The sequence below is a fragment of the Apiospora aurea genome (genome assembly GCF_038362705.1).
Source record: "Apiospora aurea strain CBS 24483 chromosome Unknown utg000007l_segment0_segment0, whole genome shotgun sequence".
NCBI lineage: Eukaryota > Fungi > Ascomycota > Sordariomycetes > Amphisphaeriales > Apiosporaceae > Apiospora > Apiospora aurea.
This window is the reverse complement of record NW_027117394.1, coordinates 2,706,622-2,726,452: the sequence shown is the minus strand read 5'-3', so window position 1 is coordinate 2,726,452 and position 19,831 is coordinate 2,706,622. Positions and strand designations below refer to the sequence as shown.

At 52.9% G+C, this 19,831-nt stretch overlaps 9 protein-coding genes across 9 annotated transcripts; 3 read left to right on the top strand and 6 right to left on the bottom strand.

The window, feature by feature from the left end:
- Window positions 1–483: 483 nt before the first annotated feature.
- PG986_011092 (uncharacterized protein) lies at window positions 484–1,936 on the bottom strand (the record flags this gene model as incomplete). Its single annotated transcript, XM_066847314.1, has 3 exons — window positions 484–528; window positions 602–1,764; window positions 1,915–1,936. The coding sequence occupies 3 exons, from the start codon at window positions 1,934–1,936 to the stop codon at window positions 484–486; spliced, it is 1,230 nt and encodes a 409-aa protein (XP_066696805.1).
- Window positions 1,937–3,040: 1,104 nt separating this feature from the next.
- Window positions 3,041–5,157, bottom strand: PG986_011091 (mediator subunit med1; the record flags this gene model as incomplete). Its single annotated transcript, XM_066847313.1, has 2 exons — window positions 3,041–4,696; window positions 4,756–5,157. Coding segments are annotated over 2 exons (2,058 nt in total), but the record flags the coding sequence as incomplete, so codon positions are not given.
- A 1,055-nt stretch (window positions 5,158–6,212) lies between these two features.
- Window positions 6,213–7,373, bottom strand: PG986_011090 (uncharacterized protein; the record flags this gene model as incomplete). The annotated part of the gene is made up of 1 exon (XM_066847312.1): window positions 6,213–7,373. The coding sequence occupies one exon, from the start codon at window positions 7,371–7,373 to the stop codon at window positions 6,213–6,215; it is 1,161 nt and encodes a 386-aa protein (XP_066696803.1).
- A 108-nt stretch (window positions 7,374–7,481) lies between these two features.
- On the bottom strand, window positions 7,482–8,165 carry PG986_011089 (uncharacterized protein; the record flags this gene model as incomplete). The annotated part of the gene is made up of 1 exon (XM_066847311.1): window positions 7,482–8,165. The coding sequence occupies one exon, from the start codon at window positions 8,163–8,165 to the stop codon at window positions 7,482–7,484; it is 684 nt and encodes a 227-aa protein (XP_066696802.1).
- Window positions 8,166–9,351: 1,186 nt separating this feature from the next.
- PG986_011088 (uncharacterized protein) lies at window positions 9,352–12,972 on the top strand (the record flags this gene model as incomplete). Its single annotated transcript, XM_066847310.1, has 1 exon — window positions 9,352–12,972. The coding sequence occupies one exon, from the start codon at window positions 9,352–9,354 to the stop codon at window positions 12,970–12,972; it is 3,621 nt and encodes a 1,206-aa protein (XP_066696801.1).
- A 124-nt stretch (window positions 12,973–13,096) lies between these two features.
- Window positions 13,097–15,625, top strand: PG986_011087 (ankyrin repeat-containing protein; the record flags this gene model as incomplete). Its single annotated transcript, XM_066847309.1, has 1 exon — window positions 13,097–15,625. The coding sequence occupies one exon, from the start codon at window positions 13,097–13,099 to the stop codon at window positions 15,623–15,625; it is 2,529 nt and encodes an 842-aa protein (XP_066696800.1).
- Window positions 15,626–15,911: 286 nt separating this feature from the next.
- PG986_011086 (uncharacterized protein) lies at window positions 15,912–16,364 on the bottom strand (the record flags this gene model as incomplete). The annotated part of the gene is made up of 1 exon (XM_066847308.1): window positions 15,912–16,364. The coding sequence occupies one exon, from the start codon at window positions 16,362–16,364 to the stop codon at window positions 15,912–15,914; it is 453 nt and encodes a 150-aa protein (XP_066696799.1).
- Window positions 16,365–17,998: 1,634 nt separating this feature from the next.
- On the top strand, window positions 17,999–18,495 carry PG986_011085 (uncharacterized protein; the record flags this gene model as incomplete). Its single annotated transcript, XM_066847307.1, has 2 exons — window positions 17,999–18,399; window positions 18,471–18,495. 2 exons carry the CDS (start codon window positions 17,999–18,001, stop codon window positions 18,493–18,495), a joined length of 426 nt encoding a protein of 141 aa, XP_066696798.1.
- Window positions 18,496–18,789: 294 nt separating this feature from the next.
- Window positions 18,790–19,675, bottom strand: PG986_011084 (uncharacterized protein; the record flags this gene model as incomplete). Its single annotated transcript, XM_066847306.1, has 2 exons — window positions 18,790–19,337; window positions 19,390–19,675. Coding segments are annotated over 2 exons (834 nt in total), but the record flags the coding sequence as incomplete, so codon positions are not given.
- Between the last annotated feature and the right edge of the window lie 156 nt (window positions 19,676–19,831).

Below are 19,831 nucleotides of genomic sequence, written 5' to 3'. Positions count from 1 at the left end.
GTTATTAATTTACTAGCCCTAAGAGCTATAGCAAATCGAACAAGTTATAGCTGGACTAGGCAGACAGACGAGAGAGAGGGAGAGAGGAAGATACCCAAATTGAAAGAAGCATGAGTCTGCTTGGCGGTGCAAGTTGTAGTATAGTTCATCATTCTAGTAGTTCACAACCCAATGAACGAGCAAACTTTGAGCCGCAACGCCATGAACATAAGGATAAAGGTGGTATCTAATGAATTCGATGCTAAGGTATTTAATTTCAATTTTTCAAAGGAGAACTGTTAACAACACCACCAGAAACCGTAAAGCGCGCCGGCTAAGCCTAGACAGGGGGTTAAAAGAGCAGCGTGGCCAGCATACGCCACGTAGCTAAGAAATGCACTTCCACGGTCTTATATGAATAGGACCAGGAACCAGTTTGAGGTGACTGATGCCAGAACGCTCTGATCGCTGTCAGCCTCATACGCGGCAGGCCTTCCTCATCTTTCAAGGTGGCGCGGCATTGCCCGTCATATAAGCGCTGAATGCTCGCTGTAACACAATAACGTCAGTATACATGCAACACAAAGCATTGCAAGGGTGATGGGTTTATTCTCGAACTTACCGGGTTCCTTGTCTGAAGGAAGACCGTCCCTGGCCCTGTAAACTTGCACACCAAGCCCTCGCCGCTGGCGAAGCCGGCCATAATGCCGCCGGACGCGACGCGCTCCATGATGTACTTGGTGTTCCAGGCGACGAGATGGCCGTTGTCAACGATGTACTTCTCGCCGTCCTGGAGGTCCTTGCGGATGATGGCGCCGAAGGACGTGATCCACAACAACCCAACGCCCGTCATCTTGTAGACCCACAGCCCTTCGCCGGAGAACATGGCCTTGCCCAGCCCCTGACGCTTGTAGTCCTTCACCACGCCCTGCGTGCTGGCGACGTAGGCGTCCTTGCCGACGCTCCACGACTCGTCGCCGTGCAGGCGGATCGTCGTCATGTCGCCCAGCATCCCGGGCGCGAACAGCACCTCGCCGGGGCCAATGAAAGTCGAGTGGCCGATGTCGCCGCCCGCGATCATGCGCTTCAGGTTGAACTTGTACTCGCCCTTGAGCGTGACCGTCGGTGACATGGCGATGAGCACACCGGGCTTCGCATCCAGGGGGCAACCCATGGCCAGCTGCAGCGTGATGATGCTGTTGGAGTCGCGGTGGCTGATGCGGTAGGACCCGCCATTGAACTGTCCCACGTCGTCGCCCGTCGTGCTCTGTGCGCCCTGGAACTGGCCCGGCGGGGGCGCGCCTGCGTGCATGTTCACGGCGTGTTGCTGCTGGGGAGCCTGCGAGCTCATGGCCGAGGCACGGCGCGAGAGGTCTACGCTGCTGGCATGTGTCGAATGCGTCTTCTCTTGCGGGTAGCCACCCTCGGAAGATCCGTCGTATCCCGGCAGCTTGCCGGGCGGTGGCGTCATGCCATTGTCATCCCGCAGAGGCAGGTTCATGTGTTGCTGTTGCTGAGCATAGTTGGGCTGTGCTTGTGCCTGGGGCGGCGGCGGGTAGGAGAGGGGCGTGGTCGATTGCGACGGCGGCTGTGGGGTTCCGCCCTGCTGGGGAGGCGGCGGGTATGACTGTTGTGGAGGTGACTGGTAGGATTGCTGCGGCGGCGGCGACGGATACTGCTGCGCGCTCGGTGGCGCAAAGCTCGGGGTGCCGGGCGGCGGAGGGTAGAATTTGGTCTGGTTCGCCGGCGGCGAGGTCGGTGGAAGAGGGTAGCTCTTCTGCTGGCCTATGAGTTCATTGTTAGCCGAGAAGCCGAGCGATCGGTTGGTAAGCTATGGTTTCCATACCTGCACCCGAGACAGCCGTGCCCGGAGGAGCTACTGAATGTTAGTATCGCGATTTCGAGGTTATCTTGGGCGATCGAGCGGTAACATACGAGGGTAGTATTGACCCGACATTGCCACTCAAGTTTGGCGCAAACTTGCCAATGAACAAATCGAAGCCTAGACGAGAGGCACTGATATCGCTATACGAATAGCTGCAACACCAGATTAGCCATCATCCACCAGAGGGCAGGCGTAAGCAGATGCATGGTCCGCATTCGACCGATCTTGGATGCTGTGCCGTTGTACTCCAGGAAAAGGACCCCGCACTTACACAGCTGGGCGATCTCAGCCAACAGAATGTCTCCAAGAAAGTGAGCGATTCTTCGCGTAATGCGCAACACTTGTTCTGCAGTCGCAAAAAGGGCGGATTCTAGGTAGGAAGCAAACTAAAGAGCGAAAAGGACGAAGACCAACCTGTCGGCTCGCTAGAGAAGGGGAGGAGGGCCTGCTCCAAAGGTATGGGCGAGCCGATTGCCTGTCCGCCTGCATGGGCGGGCGGGAAGGTTGCTTCTCTCTCCTGGCCACGCCACTGCAGTGCAGTAGCCAGTTCGGCCTGCTGCAGGGAAGTGCAGCGCCGCATCGATTCGCCTGAACGCAACGCCATCTTTTCCCCAGCCAACCGGTCAATCAGGAACGGTCTTTGGTGCGAGGGTGCGAGGGTGCCAGGCTGCCCAGGATGGCTAAATTGAGCAACTGGCGCCACTGGGCTCATTTGGGATGCTGGGCGGACTGAAGACTGGAACAAGTTGGGGGCCAATGGCAGCCATTGGTTGGCAGTCTTTGCTCTCTCAAACTCGCCGGCGCTTAGAAGACGCTCGGCTTGTCGGCAGGACCCGCTGGGCGTTTTCGCCCGCCATGGGCTCCGCTAATGGAATGGGCTCTAGCCTCTAGGTCTGTCCATCATGGCCTTGAAGGAAAGCAAAGATCCGGGATAAATTTACGTAGAAGACGCAATTAATTCCTTTGTTTTCTGATTTTACGACGTCTGGTATGCATTACTGTCGATGCCTGACTTAAACGGCCCTCATAACGTAGAAACCATGTACTCGTTTTTGACGCCTACGGGGAAAACCTGGGGTATCATATGCTGTTTCTTCTCTCCCTCGATATTGCGTATGCAGGTATGCCGGCCCCAGGAAGAAAACAGCCATGTCGATCTATACTCTCTAGTTCCTTCTACCCCTTCTCGAGCATCATCCTGATCAGCTCAACCCAGACCCCAATGTCCTCGCAAATCTCAAGCTTCCTCTCGGCCCAAGCCTTATCTGGCCTTACTTCCTGAGATCCATCATGTGCCGTCTCCCGGAACACATCGTTGTGCGACACAATGTGGACTCGGCCCCCTAATCCAATCTCGAGGGTGATATTGGCCGTTCGAGATTTGAAGGGGAACACAACCAAGAGTTGAGGGATAGGATGTGCCGTCAGTGTAATATCCACCGACAGGCTTGCCTTCACATCTGACCTGATGGGTGGTAGGGGCAGCTTAGGCATCAAGCCTGTGATATCATCCTGTACGATAGGCGTTGGCTTCCAGTTCGCGTTATCCGGAGCAATCTCGGCAAAGTTTAGTTTGGCCTTGAAGCTTTTGGCCAGAAGAGTAGACAGGAACGCAAACTGCCGAAGGACTGGCAACATGGCCATGAGCTGCCGGGGATGTTGCATAGGCACTTTGCTCAATACCTGACCGTAGACCGGCTTGTATATGAAAAGCGTGTTCTTGTGCCCCGTAAGATTGAGCTGACTTGGGCTATTGGGATTCGCAATGGTAGTGACTGCTTGGGCCCGTCGGATGATGCGTGGCTCACTGGGGTCGTACCCACTGTCGGGAGCGACGGGGAAGACAATGGCATCAAAAGTGACGCTTGACTCAGGCAGGGGAATGCCAGCTATGCTATAGATGTGAGCTGCAGCTGCCGTTGTCACGACCACAGGCGGGTCGAATGTCGCTGTGAAGATAACATCCGGGATTTTGGGACCTGGTGGTACGTTCATGCCTCCTTCGGGTTTGGGCTCATATCCCGGCGGTAGAAATATCATCTCCGGCTCCTGCCAGTCTAGCACATAGCCTGATGTTTGTTGCAACAACATGTCATCACTCGTCAGATTCTGCGTCTTCTCAACCTCATCCGAAATCCAGTTTTCGGAGACGCGGATGCCCGGGATGTGCATCATGTCATTCCTGGGCGCGCACTCGATGAGCATCCCCCAGGTGAAGATGCCCAGCGCCTTCTTGTGGATATCTACACTTGCCAATCTTCTTCTCGTCTTCCAGTAGTCAAGTGTCAATCCGATCTTGCCCCGGGCATGCATCATTGGCACTCCGTGACGGAGGCAGAGCGCGTACATCTGAAGTCGACTGTCCGATAAATTCTCCTCGGGGATGGTCGGATCATCTCGAAGTTTCCGCATGTCCCATTCATGCAATTTCATGAAACTTTCGTACAAGCCAGCAACGGCATCGTAGCAGTTTAGTGTCGGGAGGACACTGAGCTTGTCCAAGGCTGCGAGTCGCTCCAGGTTGGGCTGGAAAGCCAACAGAGTCTTGGTCAGTGGGCTTTGCCCCTCGGCCAGTTTCAGGTCTTCCAGCAATATATCGGCCGCCTTGCCAACATGTTTCTGAGCGTTCTCGGAACATTCGGGGTATGTGAGAGAGACATTTTCCACAACGTGGTTAGTGATGATGATCTCGAGCGCCAGCCCAGAACCTGCCATGACCAGAGTTTTGGAATGAGGGCCACCAGCCGGGTTATCCTCCCAAAGGCACTCGAGCCCACTCTCCCTAGCAAGGCGCTCGAGACCTTCGTTGCTCACCATGGGCCTGGCGGCACGCTGCACATAGTTAGTCCCGGGCACCATGAGAATGCGAGAACAAGTTGGCCACAACATACCTTAACCGTCTCTATTATGAAGTCCATCTTCCTCTTGTGGGCTTCCTCCTCGGACTTGCCGAGAGTCATGGTTCCCATGCTGAGGTTCTCGAGGTGGAGGTCAAGATGGTTATTCATGCCTAGGGCGCCGAGAGCAGCAGTGGCCGAGGGACTGTCAAAGTTCATCGCCGAAGCTCCATCATTAGGCGGCTGCTGCTTCAACGTGAACGATGTCGCAGGCGACTTCTTAACGTGCTGCGGCGACGTACGCGAACCTGATGGGGGAGAAAAGGCAGTCTGGGCCTGTGAGGCCGAGAAAGGAGTAGAAACGGGAGGGGTTGGTGCAGCACCCGGCATTTGCGAGGGCGTGCGGCCCTGTTGTGAGGGACCATGGCGCATTGGAGTCGACATGTTGACGGGTGGCTAATGGGCCTGGTATATGATGTAGTCCCCCCGTCTCAAGGATTGTATGGTGGTTCAACCAAAAACTGGCATGCAAGTAAGATACGAAGCCAAGAGCTGAGATGGAGGCTCTCGGTGTGTGGAAAGGCGGTCTCAAGCCTCGTCCTCTGTCTGGGACTTCAAGGTGCAGTCTGAAGCACCGCGTAGCAGCAGATTCCCATCTGAGTCGCGCCTCCCTACCAGTAGAGAAATAAACAAATGGAATGGTCAACCCTGGGACTCGAAGTCGCTCGCAGAAAGAGGCAGGTCAAGTATGTTCTAGACGCGGGAGTCCCTTCTCAAGGTCGCTCAGTTCTCATTGGTGCATGTGTTTAGCTCATACCAGACCGAAGAACATTTGATGGTGGGGCTGGATGCTTGATGAATGTTGTTGCTGGCATCAACACAAGCCACTACCCAGCCACAGTGTTACATACAGTGCCTCTGTATAGATATACTGTCTGTGTCTCCAGTGCCAAATAGGCAAATCAAACAAATGCAAATGGAGAGGTGAAGAGTTTGGGTTTCTACCTTCTGCCAATCCATATTTGCCAGATACAAGTCGCTTCAAGAACGAAATACCACAAATATATATGACAACTCTTTGCATTATCAGCAACTTCTTTGATTGTGGGCTATGCTATAGACTTGCGGATTCAGAATTGACCAAAGAAACGACAGACTCTGACCAGATACCATTTCAATCCACCAGAGTCCAACGCTGAAAAGGCCCAACCTGTCCTAAACCATAAGGGATCACTAATGAAAATCGCAATAACAGAACTGTTCGTGTACGCCACTGTGACTGAAGATATCATCACCAGCCACCAGAAAATGCAAGATTGGTAAGGCTGTTGTGAAATGTGTGGCCTTGTCAACACCATCGTCATACCCTGATTCCCGCAGCCTAATCAATACCGGGGAGAAGTTCCCAATCTTGAGTCCAACGGGCAAGGCACCGTGCTACTCATATACTTACTGATCTTTGATGCTTTCCCCGCCTGTTTTGCTCGCTGGTTTCAAAATGAACGGCGGCGCTAGGCCGAAGCCTCGACGGCTCTCTCGCTGGAATGCCTCACTACCTCGATATTCTGTCGGTCTTTGCTAGCCCGCTGTCGCTCGGCTCTCTTGGCCTGGCGGTCCTTGCACTTCTTGTGGTAGTTGGTGTCGGTGCTTCGCTGCCACTCGAGATACGCTTCGTACATCATTTGCTGCTTGCACCACCGCGGGTCGTCCGGTCGAGGGGGTCCTTTAGGCTTGGAGACGGGTGTAGGTCCGAAACCGTGAGGATAGGCGCTCGCACGCGGTACACCGTTGCTTTGGGCACCAGCCAAGCCTGGCTGCTGTGGCAGGATGGGTGCGTGTCTGTTCGCAGCTTGCGTGGGCGTCTGGCTGATTGGGAAGTGAGCCATGCCAGGCTGGGGGGCAAACGGAGCATTGGGCTGCAGGTTTGTTTGCGCTCCCATGGGGGCCTGCAATCCAATGGGAGCGGGCAAGCATGCAGCATGTCCTTCTGCATTATCGGGAGCCTGTGCAGGAGGGAGGATATCTTGAGCCGCAAGTAGATACGCATTGATGTCGTTGTAAAGTCCGGTGGGAATGGAAGGCATATGATCCTCATATCCAGCAATTGGTTGGATTCCCGGGGGCAGTTGCGTGCTTTGAGGGATCGGCCATTCGGATGGAGGCTGCTGCAGATTGGCCGAGTTGGGTTGCAAGACTGGCGGCGGCAGGAGCCCTGGAGGAAATATTCTATCTCCTAGACTGCTCATCAGCTTCTCCTTCTGGCCGTCGTCTTGGGAAATTGCGTCTAGCAGGTCCAGGAAGACGCGACCCCAAGCACGCAGATCATCGATGGCTTTGGGATTAAGGTCGGGAGCCTGGGGGGACTCCTTCGCCGACTCGAAGAAGTTCAATACCGAAGGCCTGCCCGTCTTTGGTGCGCTGGGTTCACTGAATGTTGCGGGATGTTGCTTCGGGACCTCTGTCAGAGTGAACTCAGAGGCCTTGGGGTTGAGTGTTGACCTTGCTCTAGGGACAGAAGCATCACCAGGCACCCACTGGCGAGCAACATCTTCGACAGGATCGGATGTGCCGCGTCTGTTGAGCTTTGCAATTAAAGCATTGTAGCGACTTTCTTCCACCGGTGGTGTGTCGCGCGGTGGGGAATTGACCTTTTCCTTGACGCCAACTGTCATGCTGCAGATTGCAGGGTCTTGCAGGACAGCCTGCTCCGCATCGGGCTTTGAGGCTTTCGTCGGAGCTTCTCGATGGGATAGAACATCCAGATATTTCACCAAGCTTTCCTAAGATTGCGTGATTAACTTTTGTCCTTCATCCACCTTCTTCATTTTAGCCAGAGGGAACTCGGCTGTCTGTGAACTACTTTCTGACCACTCGGCTGGTGTGACGTAGACCATCGGGGAGAAGCCGGTGTTGTCAGAATGTCTAGAGAAACTAAGAGAGTCTCTGATTCTGGCATTCTGAAGGATCAAATCAGACAGATCAGCGTGGACGTCAAACGAGCTGCCGGAGCTGGCCTGCAACTCATGAGTCGTATTGGTGTTTTGATTCTCTGCCTCATCTGCAAGTGCAAACTCCTTCTTCGTTGCAGGGGCTGAGTGGATGAAGACGGGGTCGATAGGCGAATCTCTGATCTTGTTACAGGTGACACGAGATGTATCCACACGCAGTGCAGGCTTGGGGGAGATTTTCGGCTTTGACAAAGCTGCGGTCTTGGGAGGGTCGTATGTGTCGGCTCTTGGGCGACGGTTGGTTCGCCAGTCAGTACTCAGCAATGCCTCGATTTTCTTCGAGCCAGGCTCTGCCGCACCGGAAGACGGTTTGGAGACATGGACGAAGCTTCCCGTCGAAAAAGTGTCTTCTGTTTCACTCGAGTGAACGGAGACACCGCTAGAGGCGGCAGTCTTGATCGACAGGTTGCGAGCTCTGCCACGGATGGCCCTACTCGTTTCAGCCAGAGAAGCCATGATGCCCTCGCTTGGTCCACGCAGGTCGTAACTCTGCATCAACGAAAGTGGGATTGATTTGTACAGGCGCTGGTTCGTTTGGGTACAGAGGAGCCAAGAGTATCTTGAAGCTGAGCCTGCAAGTTTGTTGTCAGCCAATGCTTTTCAAAGAAATAGGCATCTAAAATTCACAGAGTGCTGCTAAAATGCTGCAGTGTATTTGGGGAGGATGAAGAAGAAGACAAGCTCACTATACCTTGTCAGTCTGTTGGCTGTGGTTGTCGTAGACGGCCAGAAGACAGGCGATGCAATTTGGTGTTGACAAGGGCCAGCCTTCTCGGGAAGATCAGAGAGATTCCCGTTGATGCTGTCGTGCTCTTGGAATTACAGCAAGATAGATCTGCTCAAGAAGCAGAACTGCAAGACGATGGTGTTTGGTTGCGATCAAGTCAAGGCCGTTGGGAAGCGCTGGGAATCAAATCAATTGACCAGGTCGGCTGGAAAAATAAATGTCGTAAGTTCTGCAAGCGAACTTTTGAAGGAATTCCAAAAAAGAGGAAGAGGATCCAAAAAGCTGGAGTAGAGACAATACTCGTCGCTGATCGAGTGCTTGGGATTGTAACGAGGCTATTTAGAATGGGTTGATTGTTGCAAACTAAAGACATTCGACTCTCTTCAACAACAATGGCTAACAACAATCACAGGCACGGAAGCAGCTCCGTATTGCCCTAGCGTACATGGCGACTTCTATAAACCACAAGGTACGAGTCACACAATCCGATGGTTCTTTCCTTTCATTCACGATTCGCCCACGAGGCACCCAGCATCAATCAATTGGGCTGATCAACGCTTCCTGACTTGGCCAGATCAAACTGGTGATGGTGCCAGAAAGGAGTGAGCAAGGCCCAAAACAAAGCGGATAACGATAGGGAAGACATGCTAAGGTGGGCGAAGACATTTGGGGGCAGCGGTAGCTGGAAAGCTAACGCCTTACCTGATTGACTATGCCGCCAAAGCCCCTGTAGCTGGAGCCTAAAGCTGAGCTGACATGGGCTGACAGCACGCCGGTGAGCAGTCATCACCACTCCACTGGCTGGGACATATATCCACAAGCCATGCCCATCTGTCATATATACCCAGATTGCATTTTGTAATCTTGCCATGAAGCGTTTCCCGTATAAATTTTAATCATTACCTTTTGGCCAGAATGGAATCACAGGGTGGAAGCATCGATAATCCTCCTGGCCTGGATGGCTTCGAAATCGTGGCTCGCGATGCAGTCCCTTCACAACCCCTCTCCTCAAAGCCATCTATAACAGAGCGAAGATCTACCATCCAGAGCTGGCTTCAGCCTACAGAATACCTCTCGCCAGGCAATGAGTTTATGAAGCATGTGCATGCTCACGTACCTGGGACTGGGTCTTGGGTGCGTGAGGCGCCGGCTTTCCAGGCCTGGTCTGGGCCCGCCGGATCAGGCTCTTTGGCTATCAAGGGCGTTGCTGGTAGCGGCAAGCCCGTCTTCGCTGCCAGCACCATCCGCCAGCTACAGCAATCAGAACCGGACACGCCAACACTCTTTTTCTTCTTCCGCCAAATCGTCGAGAAGAACCACAGTGCCAAATACCTGGTTCGCGACTTTGCCTCACAATTACTCCCCCACAGCGACATCTTACTAGAAAGGATGGAAGTGATCAGCAAGTCGAGTGGAGTGGACGGCAGTGAGCATGGTGCTCTATGGGAGGCTCTTGTGGAGGCAATATGCCGCACACATAAAGTCTACTGTGTTGTGGATGCGCTAGATGAAATGGATGATGAGGATTTTGACGTGATCAATCGTCTATGCAACATTGGAAATCATCAAACATCTATGGCCAGGGTGTTGCTGACGTGCCGGCCCATTCCCAAGATCGAGGATACTTTGCGTGGATTGGCGGTGCCGCAACTGAAGTTGGAGCCTTCTCTCATATACCCTGACGTGGCAAAATATGTCAGCGTGTCGATGGCGACTCTGGAACACACTTTGAGTACGGAGAAGGAGGATCTGGTCCAGCAGACCATCTGCGAACGCGCTCAGGGGCTGTTCTTGCATGCCAGGTTAATGACCGATAACCTCACAGACGGTCTGCAGAAAGGACGAGTCAGTGAGCAGACGTTGCCAGACAGTTTGGAGCGGCTTCCGAGAAATCTCAGAGAAGTCTACGATGCCATGCTATTGGAACACGCCAAGCGCAGCGGAGTGACTCGAGAAGAACAGGCACGCATATTGATGTGTGTAACGCATTCAACCCGGCCTCTGAGACTCATCGAGCTCGGCTCTCTTGTTGCGCGCATGAAGGGCACTGATGACCTGAAGGAGGGGAAAGCGCTCGTGAAGGCAAGTTGCGGGCGGCTACTGGAGATACTCGAGGACGAGTCCGTCAGCATCATACATCACTCTTTTACTGAATTTCTCCACGACGAAACTCGGAGCCCATCTTCGTCTTCTTTCCCTGTGCTTGACGCTACATCAGCGCATGCTATGCTGGTGGAACTATCCTTGCAGTACCTTGACGCCTGCCCGCTTCTTGACTTCACCCATGGTGATCCTCAGAGGAAGAGGGACTTACCTGATCCAGAGTGTGACTTTAAAAATGATTCCGATGAACTCGAATCGCATAAGTCATTCAACTACGACGGGGGAATGGGCAAAGACTATGAAATTAGGCAAACCAAGATCAACCAGCGGAATGCCATTATGGAAGAGATGGCCCTGAGCCAACCCTTGATGAAATATGCGGTTCACAATCTATTTCATCATATCAAAGAGGCAGGTAGTGAGGGCCACGTCTTTGCTGCACTCGATGCTTACCTTCTACCTGGAAAACCAGCCTTCGCAATATTGATGCTGAAGTCCAGGAGGATAAGTCGCTATCATGGGCGGATTCGTCTCGGCAGGGCATTCGGCATAATGCATTTGGTCGCTATTGTAGGAATAGTGCAATACCTCCAACATCTGTCTGAAATAGAGGGGGTCGAGCTTGATCAACCTGATAGCAACGGCCGAACACCATTGTCGTATGCCGCAGAGAACGGATACGTGGACATTGTTAGCCATCTGCTAGAACAAGGCGCGAACCCAGAAACCGATGACGATGGTGGTCTGACGCCTCTGCACTATGCTGCTAGCACAGGGCAAGTCGAGGTTAGCAAGATACTCCTCGAGGCCGGGGTCGATCCGTTATTTTCAAGGACGGAACCTAGTCGTTACAACTATGATCGAACAGCATTGCGATACGCCTGTGAAAATGGCAACCGCAGCCTTATCGACACATTCTTCCGCTTTGTGCCTAAAAGCGAGGCAAATAGATGCTTCCACTGGGCATCAGGAAGTGAGGCAGTGCAGACAATTCTTAGCATGGGAAACGTTGATGTCGATAGCGTGTTTCGCGGTACAACAAGGTTATTCAAGGCCGTGGAGAATCTTGATTGCAAGCTCGTGGAAGTTCTCCTGGCACATGGCGCAAACCCGAATATACGATGCAGGGATCCCCTCGATTGTCCGGACGATTGTACTAACGACTATACGAATGATGGCCCGGATGAGTCTGATGAAGTCGTCAAATTAACAATAGATGTTCCAGATGGTCCGACATCTATGCATGCGTTCGCTGGGTTCCCTTTCGGCAAAAGAACTCTCTATAACGAGGAAAGGGTTGAAGAGGCACGCAAGTGTCTCGCACTCCTCCTGAATCATGGAGGCCAAGTCAACACGAGAGCCAGCGAAGACAGTCAGACTCCGTTGCATTACGCGGTCAAGGGAGATGACGATTTGGCATGGTCCTGGGGCGACAATAACCAAGAAGCACTTGCAGATATGCTTTTGAGCGCTGGTGCGGATCCTAATGCCAGGAATGTAAGGGGCGAAACACCCCTACATTGCGCATGCCCAGGATCTCCGGGTCTCGTTGATATCCTTGTCCGCTACGGGGCAGATATCGACGCAGTTGACGAGAATGGATTCACCCCATTGCTAACGATGATGAGCCGGGATGGCTCCTGGCACGGCAGACCCGATATCAAGCTCTTTACGAGACTAATCGACCACGGGGCCAATGTCAATAAGGCTACGAACAGAGGGAATACTGTACTCCACATGGCCATGATGAATTTGCAGAGCTATGATGAAGACGACCTTCCATACCTACTTAGCTTGCTCCGGGCAGGTGGCGACCTACGCAAGAAGAATCATGATGGGATGGTACCTCTTCTAACTTATGGTGTCAAGGACGGATGGCATACCAATTCATCGTCGACACTGAGTGTAACAATCTTGGAAGCTTTCGTCAGAGAAGGAATGGACATCAACGCACGGGACAATTCGGGCGAAACAATAATGTGGAAAGCCATGGGCTCGTTTGACAGAGGTATTGCTTTGATGAAGCAGCTCATCGGCCTGGGAGCAGACCCGAGAGTGCGGTGCTACGATGGGAGCACCTTGCTTCATGCAGCTGTGAAACGGCTTTGCGATCTGGATTGGATTCGGTTTCTAGTCTCATGTGGGATTGATCCCACGATTGCAGACCCCGAAGAAAGCCCGCTCGTTCATTTAGCACTCTCGACGGAGTTCGGAAGCGATGATCTTGATGAAAAGTTGGAGTACATCCAAGGTCTTGTCGAGTTGGGTGCTTCACCCACAGCGAGGAACGGCAGAGGTCAATCTGCTCTCCATCTTGCCAGTTCTGGCTACCTCAATGATTCTTACCAAGAGCGTGGACGAGAGCATTGGATCGATTTCTTGTTGAACACGGCCCTCTTTGCATGCACCAACATCGACGAACAAAGACCATGAGGGGGCGGCGCCAATCCATTATGCGGCATCTTACTCGGAATTCAACGTGGCTAGGCTACTCAAATCTGGTGCTGACCCAACCTTATTAACAAGGGATGGCTTGTCGCCCCTACATGTCGCTTGCATGGCAAGGCAAAGTGGGACCGTCGGCCTTCTGCTGTCAGAGTACAGGAAACGCGACATACTCGATCAGCACTCGAATCTAAAGACGACTGGTTCCCATCAGCGCTCACCCCTGCATTATGCTTGCCGGTCCGGCCATCCAGAGAGCGTTAGGCACTTACTCCAGAACGGCGCCGATCCATCCCTGTGTGACAGTGCTGGATACACTCCGCTCCATGTCCTCGCCGAGTCTCCAAAAGAGCAGCAACTGTGGAAAACTGGAGGATTCCGCAGAAAAGGCATGACTTCGCCCCACGGGGATTCGAGGCCAACATTTTCATATGGACAAGTTCAAGAAAACAGAGCGGCTGACATCGTCAGCCTCTTGGATGAAGCCGAAGCGAATCTAGAAGCGGGAACTAACAGAGGAAGTTCCTTCATCACGCCCATGGATCTCGCGATAAAAGCGGGCTTTGAGACAATGGTCATAGAGTTGCTTCGACGTGGAGTTTCATCGCCGCAAGGGGTCGAAATTCGGTTGGTACACGAAGAGAAGATAAGAAAGACAGTACAGGAACTCATCTCAATCACTGACCCAGAGGAGATTTCCCAAGCAGTGGGGGCTCAGTTAGAGAATGGCAATGTCGACGCGATAGAAGAGTACTTCCGGTTGGGTGGTGATCCAATGGCCCATTTTCATGTGATGGTCTATAAAGGGTGCACAGCTTTACTTGAGCAGTTCAAGGAGAAGGCCTACCAGGTCGACTATCCGCCCTGGCCGGAGGAAGAGTTTTACCAGGGCACGCTTCTCACGGCTGCTTGCAACGACGTACATCCGAATTTGCATGTTATCAAGACACTCGTCGAAACCGTCGGTGTCGATGTGAACGCCGTCTCAAATCAAGGTCGTTCTCGATACGGCGGCCCAAGCGATCTTGGAAAGACGACAGCGCTTCATTTCCTCGCTGAGGGTTCGCATTTTTGGCAAATTGAAGCGCTGGAGTATCTGCTAGAGCAGGGTGCAGACACGTCTGCTCTCGACACGAAGGGGCGAACGCCTCTTCTTGCCGCCATTAGCACAGATCACCCTAACGGCTTCTGGAAGGAACATACCATCCAGATCTTGCTTGAGCATGGATCAGATCCTAATGTGACGGACAAGCACGGCGTGACTTGCTTGGAGCATGCTGACGACAGCAAAGTCGCACAGCTTCTCTTCCAACATGGTGCTAACCTGTCGGGGTCACCCAATGCCCTTTTATGTGCGGTGAAACGTATGGATCCTTTGTTGGTGGAGGTACTCCTTGATAACGGTGCAGGTGCTTGCGAAATGGTGAACAAAACGTACATCCTCCACGAGGTCGCACGGAGGCGGTCCAACCCAGGTATTAGAAGAATTTCTTGGCAAGAGTGTCAGCTGTCGACCATCAGGTTACTTCTTAGTCGCGGTGCTAGCCCCTTTCTTGAGTACGAAGACGGCACTACGGTGTTACAGGCTGTCGTAGAAGAGAAGGAGATTATAAGCCCGTTCTTTGAATTAGAAGGACTAGACATGGAGCGAAAGGGAAGGGATGAGAGGACTTTACTCATTTCTGCGTGCATCCCTTCCATTGGGCAGGATGATCCCATTTATGAGTATGGGATAGGGTGGGCTTATTGGGAAGCTGCCTTTTTTGCGCTCGAACGCGGGGCCGATCCGAACGCAAGAGACGTGACCGGCAGGACTGCACTACACTGGCTTTGCACCATGGAGCAGTTCTTCGACGACGAGCATAAATGCCTTCTCGCTGCTCTCATCGATGCTGGGCCATCTGTAGTTCATTTACACGACACGACGGGTGCCACGCCCTTGCACCTGGCTCTTCAGTCTTGGCAAACCCACGCCATAGACACCTTGCTCGAATACGGCGCCACGCCAGGTGACCCAGACGCGCAAGGCGATACTGCGCTGCACCACTGCGCGCGTCATATGACCGGCAGGAGGTCTACTTCATCCCAAGCTTCAGATATGTTCGTGTCCTTCCTAAGGAAGGGCATAGACATCAACGCGCGCAACCGGCGCGGCGAGACGCCACTGCACGCCTTCATGGCCTCGGGGTGGGAGAGGGACAGCGAACAAGATTTCGAGAAGAGGCGGCCGCAGCGGCGGGGAAAGAAGGAGGAGCCGGCGAAGATGGAAGTCGTGGTCCCGCACACGGACGCCGCCGTCCTCGCCATCTTCCGGGACGCCGGGGCGGACTGGCACTGCGTCGACGACGCGGAGGGGTCGTCGCTGCTGCACGTGGTCGCGTCGCGAAAGACGGACGATTCGTACGTTGCCTGGCCGTACGGTGGCCTGAGCGAGCTCGCGGAGACGTTCGAGATGCTGCGGCGCGACGTCGGGCTCGACCCGCGGCTCGAGGATAGGCGGTTGCGGACGCCGGTGGATCTCGCGGAGGCGAGGGATAGGAGGGAGATTGTGGATTTGTTTGCGGAGGGGAAGGGACCGAGTTTGCAAATGCGGAGATCGCTAGATTCCGTATCGAATCAAGAGGGTTGGACTAATGGCTGATTTATAGAATAGGCATCCGGGCATCACCAATATACCCGCGATGGCACTTCCGTGCACGCAGAACGTTGATGGCTGGCAAATCGATGAGAGAAGCGGAAATGAACAGTTGTGGAATAAAAGAGAAGTTGAATTAGATCCTGTTATTTCTGAAGGGGTAAAACTAAATCCCACGCCAACTCCGCCTCGCAGTTGTTGAAACCACGGCAAGTAACTGAAGATAATCAAATTATGAATACCCGCCCTCGACCTCCTTGACTAATTCTAAGTAACCTCCCAAATATAAAACTCACTCACTGATACCGCCTTTCTTGTCGACATGCTGTATATTCTCGAGGCTGTCCTTCTCCCTCTTGAGAATGAACTTGTCCTGGCAGAGCAACAAGCAGAACCTGCCGCCTCTCAGCGTGAGGCAGAACTCGGCGATGCAACCATTGACTTCGGTGGTGTAAGCGGCTAGGTGTGTGAGTTGACCGCTAGGCTCCATCCGCTCTGTGGCGTGGATGAGTTCATGAAACCCGTCGTTCGCAGTCCCATGGTGAAGCTCTATTTCTGGGCCGAGTCCTCCGACTATTGGCTTGGTTCTTTTCACATCCCATTCGAATCTGCCTTGAGGGTGGCCCCTAACGTACAGCCATGTGGGCAGCGTGCCATTTCGGTTCGGCTTTCTTGGCTTAAAGTAATCCGGGTAAGGCCTGGGATGACAGCTTGCATCAAACTCTAGGCTGTTGCCGCTCGGCATGATGTGATGATAAAGCTTCGCTCACTGACGAAATATTTGATGATTGGGCAATGGACAGAATTTACGACTCGTCTCACTCTCCAATTTGATTCCAATTCTAGGTTGATCGGGCAGAAACGAAACACTCGCACAGAAGATCCCCTGGCCCCCCTCTAGCCCCTTTTGGTTGTGTCCGCCCCAAAAACGTTTCCTTTTTATCATTCAAGCCAGCACAGTGTGTTTACTCTTATATGTGAGTCCGAATTGCCTTTACTGCATGTCAGCGTAACACCCGTCTAATCGGGCGGACTGCTCCTTTGCCCCGATTGCTTAGATGTGTTCTGGTGACCATGGTTATGAGGCGGGCGTAAGCAAAGTCTTTACTCGGCATTTGGGCTTGACTCAGGGCTGATTTTGGACTTTGCTCGGCCCCATGACCATACATTCAAACTTGAGATCTAATATTACTACCCGCCCGGTTCTGCTTGTCCGGGTTGCTGGCGATGCACAGCATGGGCAGCAACAGATGTACACTCTGTTCGACTAAGCTGTAACTTAAAAGCATGGGAAATGAGGCAGAAACCTCAAGCAGCAAGTGCACTAAGTGACTTGATTTTCCGCCGTGGAGCCCAGCGAGCCAGAAACAGTGAACCAAGCTAAAAGTCCATAATGGCGCCGTCTGATCAGAGATACCGGGACTTCGTCAAAGCAAGGTCGCTCTTGAATCCATGTTTGGAAAGCCTGGTCGATTATCTCGTCTCCAGTCCGTCAACCGCAAGGGACGAGCAAGCCCGGATACACAGCATACGAGTCGACCAGTCTGGCCACGCGGCATCCCGTATAGATATGAATGAAGTTAGAGTCATAATAAGCGAAATGAGGAATCCAATCTACGAAGAACCATTAGGCTTCATCCTTATCATCGAAGACATACTTCCCGCCACTGTTGAGTTGTTGGGCGCCGGGTTGGGTATTGAGCCCTTGTTTTTCTGCGACCACATCAATACCTCCTTTCCAAAGTCCGGGAATGACGCTCTACCTCCGCATCTTTCTTGTTTCCCTTCTCAGATCAGAAATGCAGATTTTGTTAACATTCATAGCCAACGCATACTTGACCTGGGACCAGCCACTTACAGTACCCCGGCCGCTTACGACGTCTCCATTTCTGGAAACTGTCGAAGGAATGCCCGTCGGTTGGTACCCTTAGCCGGTAGAGAAATGATCTTGGTTCGATCCTGTTGTTCGATTCTTCTAAAACAATTTTCCGGGTGCCCTTGGCTGTGTCAGTGATCTCGTCATACCCTTTAGGCTAGCATTGACTGGTGTTTGCAGGCATCATGCTTATTGATCCTACGCCAGATGTCTACAATACATGTCCTAGAACTCACGTTCGATCGATCTCTCCCTATTTGGCACAAGGCCAAGCTTCGCTCGCACGCTTCGAAGACTTCCGCGATCACCCCCCTTTCTCCTGGACTTTGCCTCCAGAACACCACCAAAGCCCGATCATGTCCCGCAGGTGTCTTCGAGAAACCCTACTAGGATACTTCGAGACCTTTCCCCCATGCCTTGATCGACGTCATCCCACGATCCTTGGACTATCATGTTGCCCCCTCCGCATCATTGCCGCGGAATGGATGCAGTATGCTCACTTGATGAGCCGCTACGTCAAGCACTACGAGTTCTCGTTGAAGGACGACCTACACTTGCGGCTACATAATGAAGATACCGTAGACCTTCAACGCTGGCGGCGCCGCAGCACCCAGACACTGCATAAGCTCATGCTCACCGAGCAGTTCATCGCCAACAGGTGCAGGGCCGAGCCAGACCCAACGTTGTGGGCGGATGTTCTGGATGACTACCGATTTCTTTCGTCCTGCGTTGAGAGGTGGCGCTCCTCGTTGGAACTCATCATACCGGTAGCCGCATCCATGGCGCAGCTCGCCGACACACGCAAGTCCATGACCGAAGCGGCGAATGTGAGACATATCACCCTGATAGCTCTCGTCTTCGTCCCCCTGGCGCATGTCGCGAGTGTCTTCAGTATGGCCGATGGGTTCGTGCCGGGTGGGCCAAACTTTTGGGTTTATCTTTCGGTCGCTGTTCCATTGATGCTGGTCGTCTTAGGACTATCATTCGTTTCTATGTCTAGGGTGATGACGATGGTGAAATGGGTGAGAGAACTACTTGGGCGAGCGTAAACAAACGCAATGGTGGCTGTCAGCAGACTATGCGTGGATGAAGTTATCCTCAAAGGTGGTCATAGATCTGACCGCACAATAACAAGCTCCAGCTAGATATTGTGCCCGATGAAGATGGAACCTTGTATGCATCGTGGTCAGAATGGGCATGTCCATAGGTGGTCATACACGATTTACTCAATTGATTTCCAAGCTCTGAATGGAATCAGCAAGCTCTAAAGGGGATACGCAATCTGCCACGTGAACTAGTCCAATCTCGCCAACAGCATCCCTACAACTCCAACTGAGAAGTCACCAGTCTCTACAAACACACGCCGGAAAACTTCGCTTGTCCAAAGGATTTCGAGCTTACACGCCGAAAATAGACAGACCAGTCGCCTCAACCCGTCCTGCTCGGCACCCTTGTCGCAGGTGTTCTCGAAGCAGTACTCCACCAGCGAAGCGATGCTGTCAGCGTCCTTCACTTGCAAGTTGAAATGTACCAGAGTGCGGTGAAGTCTTCTCAGTGAAAGGTCTGCCAGGCCCTGGATGCCCTTCTCGTCGGCCAGAACGTATAGCCGCGCGTATGCCAGGAAGACCCGAGTGAAGTCTGCGGTTGGATCCTGTTCTGGTAGCGACCAGTCGGTAGGTCTAATCTCGAGTGGCGTGTACAATTCTTTGAATGATGTCCAGAGATTTGTTTGGCTTTTCTCTAGTGTATTCCACGCTTTCTTCGCCATTCTCATCTTTCGCCTCTGTACTAGGCGCACATTCCCGAAGGCATCGTAGCCAGTCTCTACACCAAGCTCAGCTTCTGTATGCAAAGTATTAGAAAATACAAATATGAACTTCGTGGTTTATATTACCTTCAAAGGGTTCTTCAGGGGCAGCTTCAGACAACCTGGGTGACTTTGGAGGCGGCGGTTCAGGTGCCTCGGCGTCGAAATGCCCGGTATATGCGAACTGAAAAAAGCGCATGAATGTGGCTTCGTCGACTTCGGGCCATTCGACGACGCCTCGCCAGGACTCGTCCATGCCGCCTGTGACGAGTGCCCTGAGGGGTTCCGACAGCCTTGCGACGAGTTCTGCGTGCATCATGTACTCCTTCTTTTCTGGTCCGACCAGGAAGCGGAAAGGGCCAGACGCGGCGATACTGTCCTCGTCGGTAGTGTAAGCGGTTTGCAGCAGTCTCCAAGAAACATAGAGCACTATACCTTTGCGAGAGAGCCGCCATGTCCAGGCTAGGTATGTATTATGGTGTGAAGGAAGAGGTCAATTCAGATCGTCTACCCTGGATGATATTTCTAG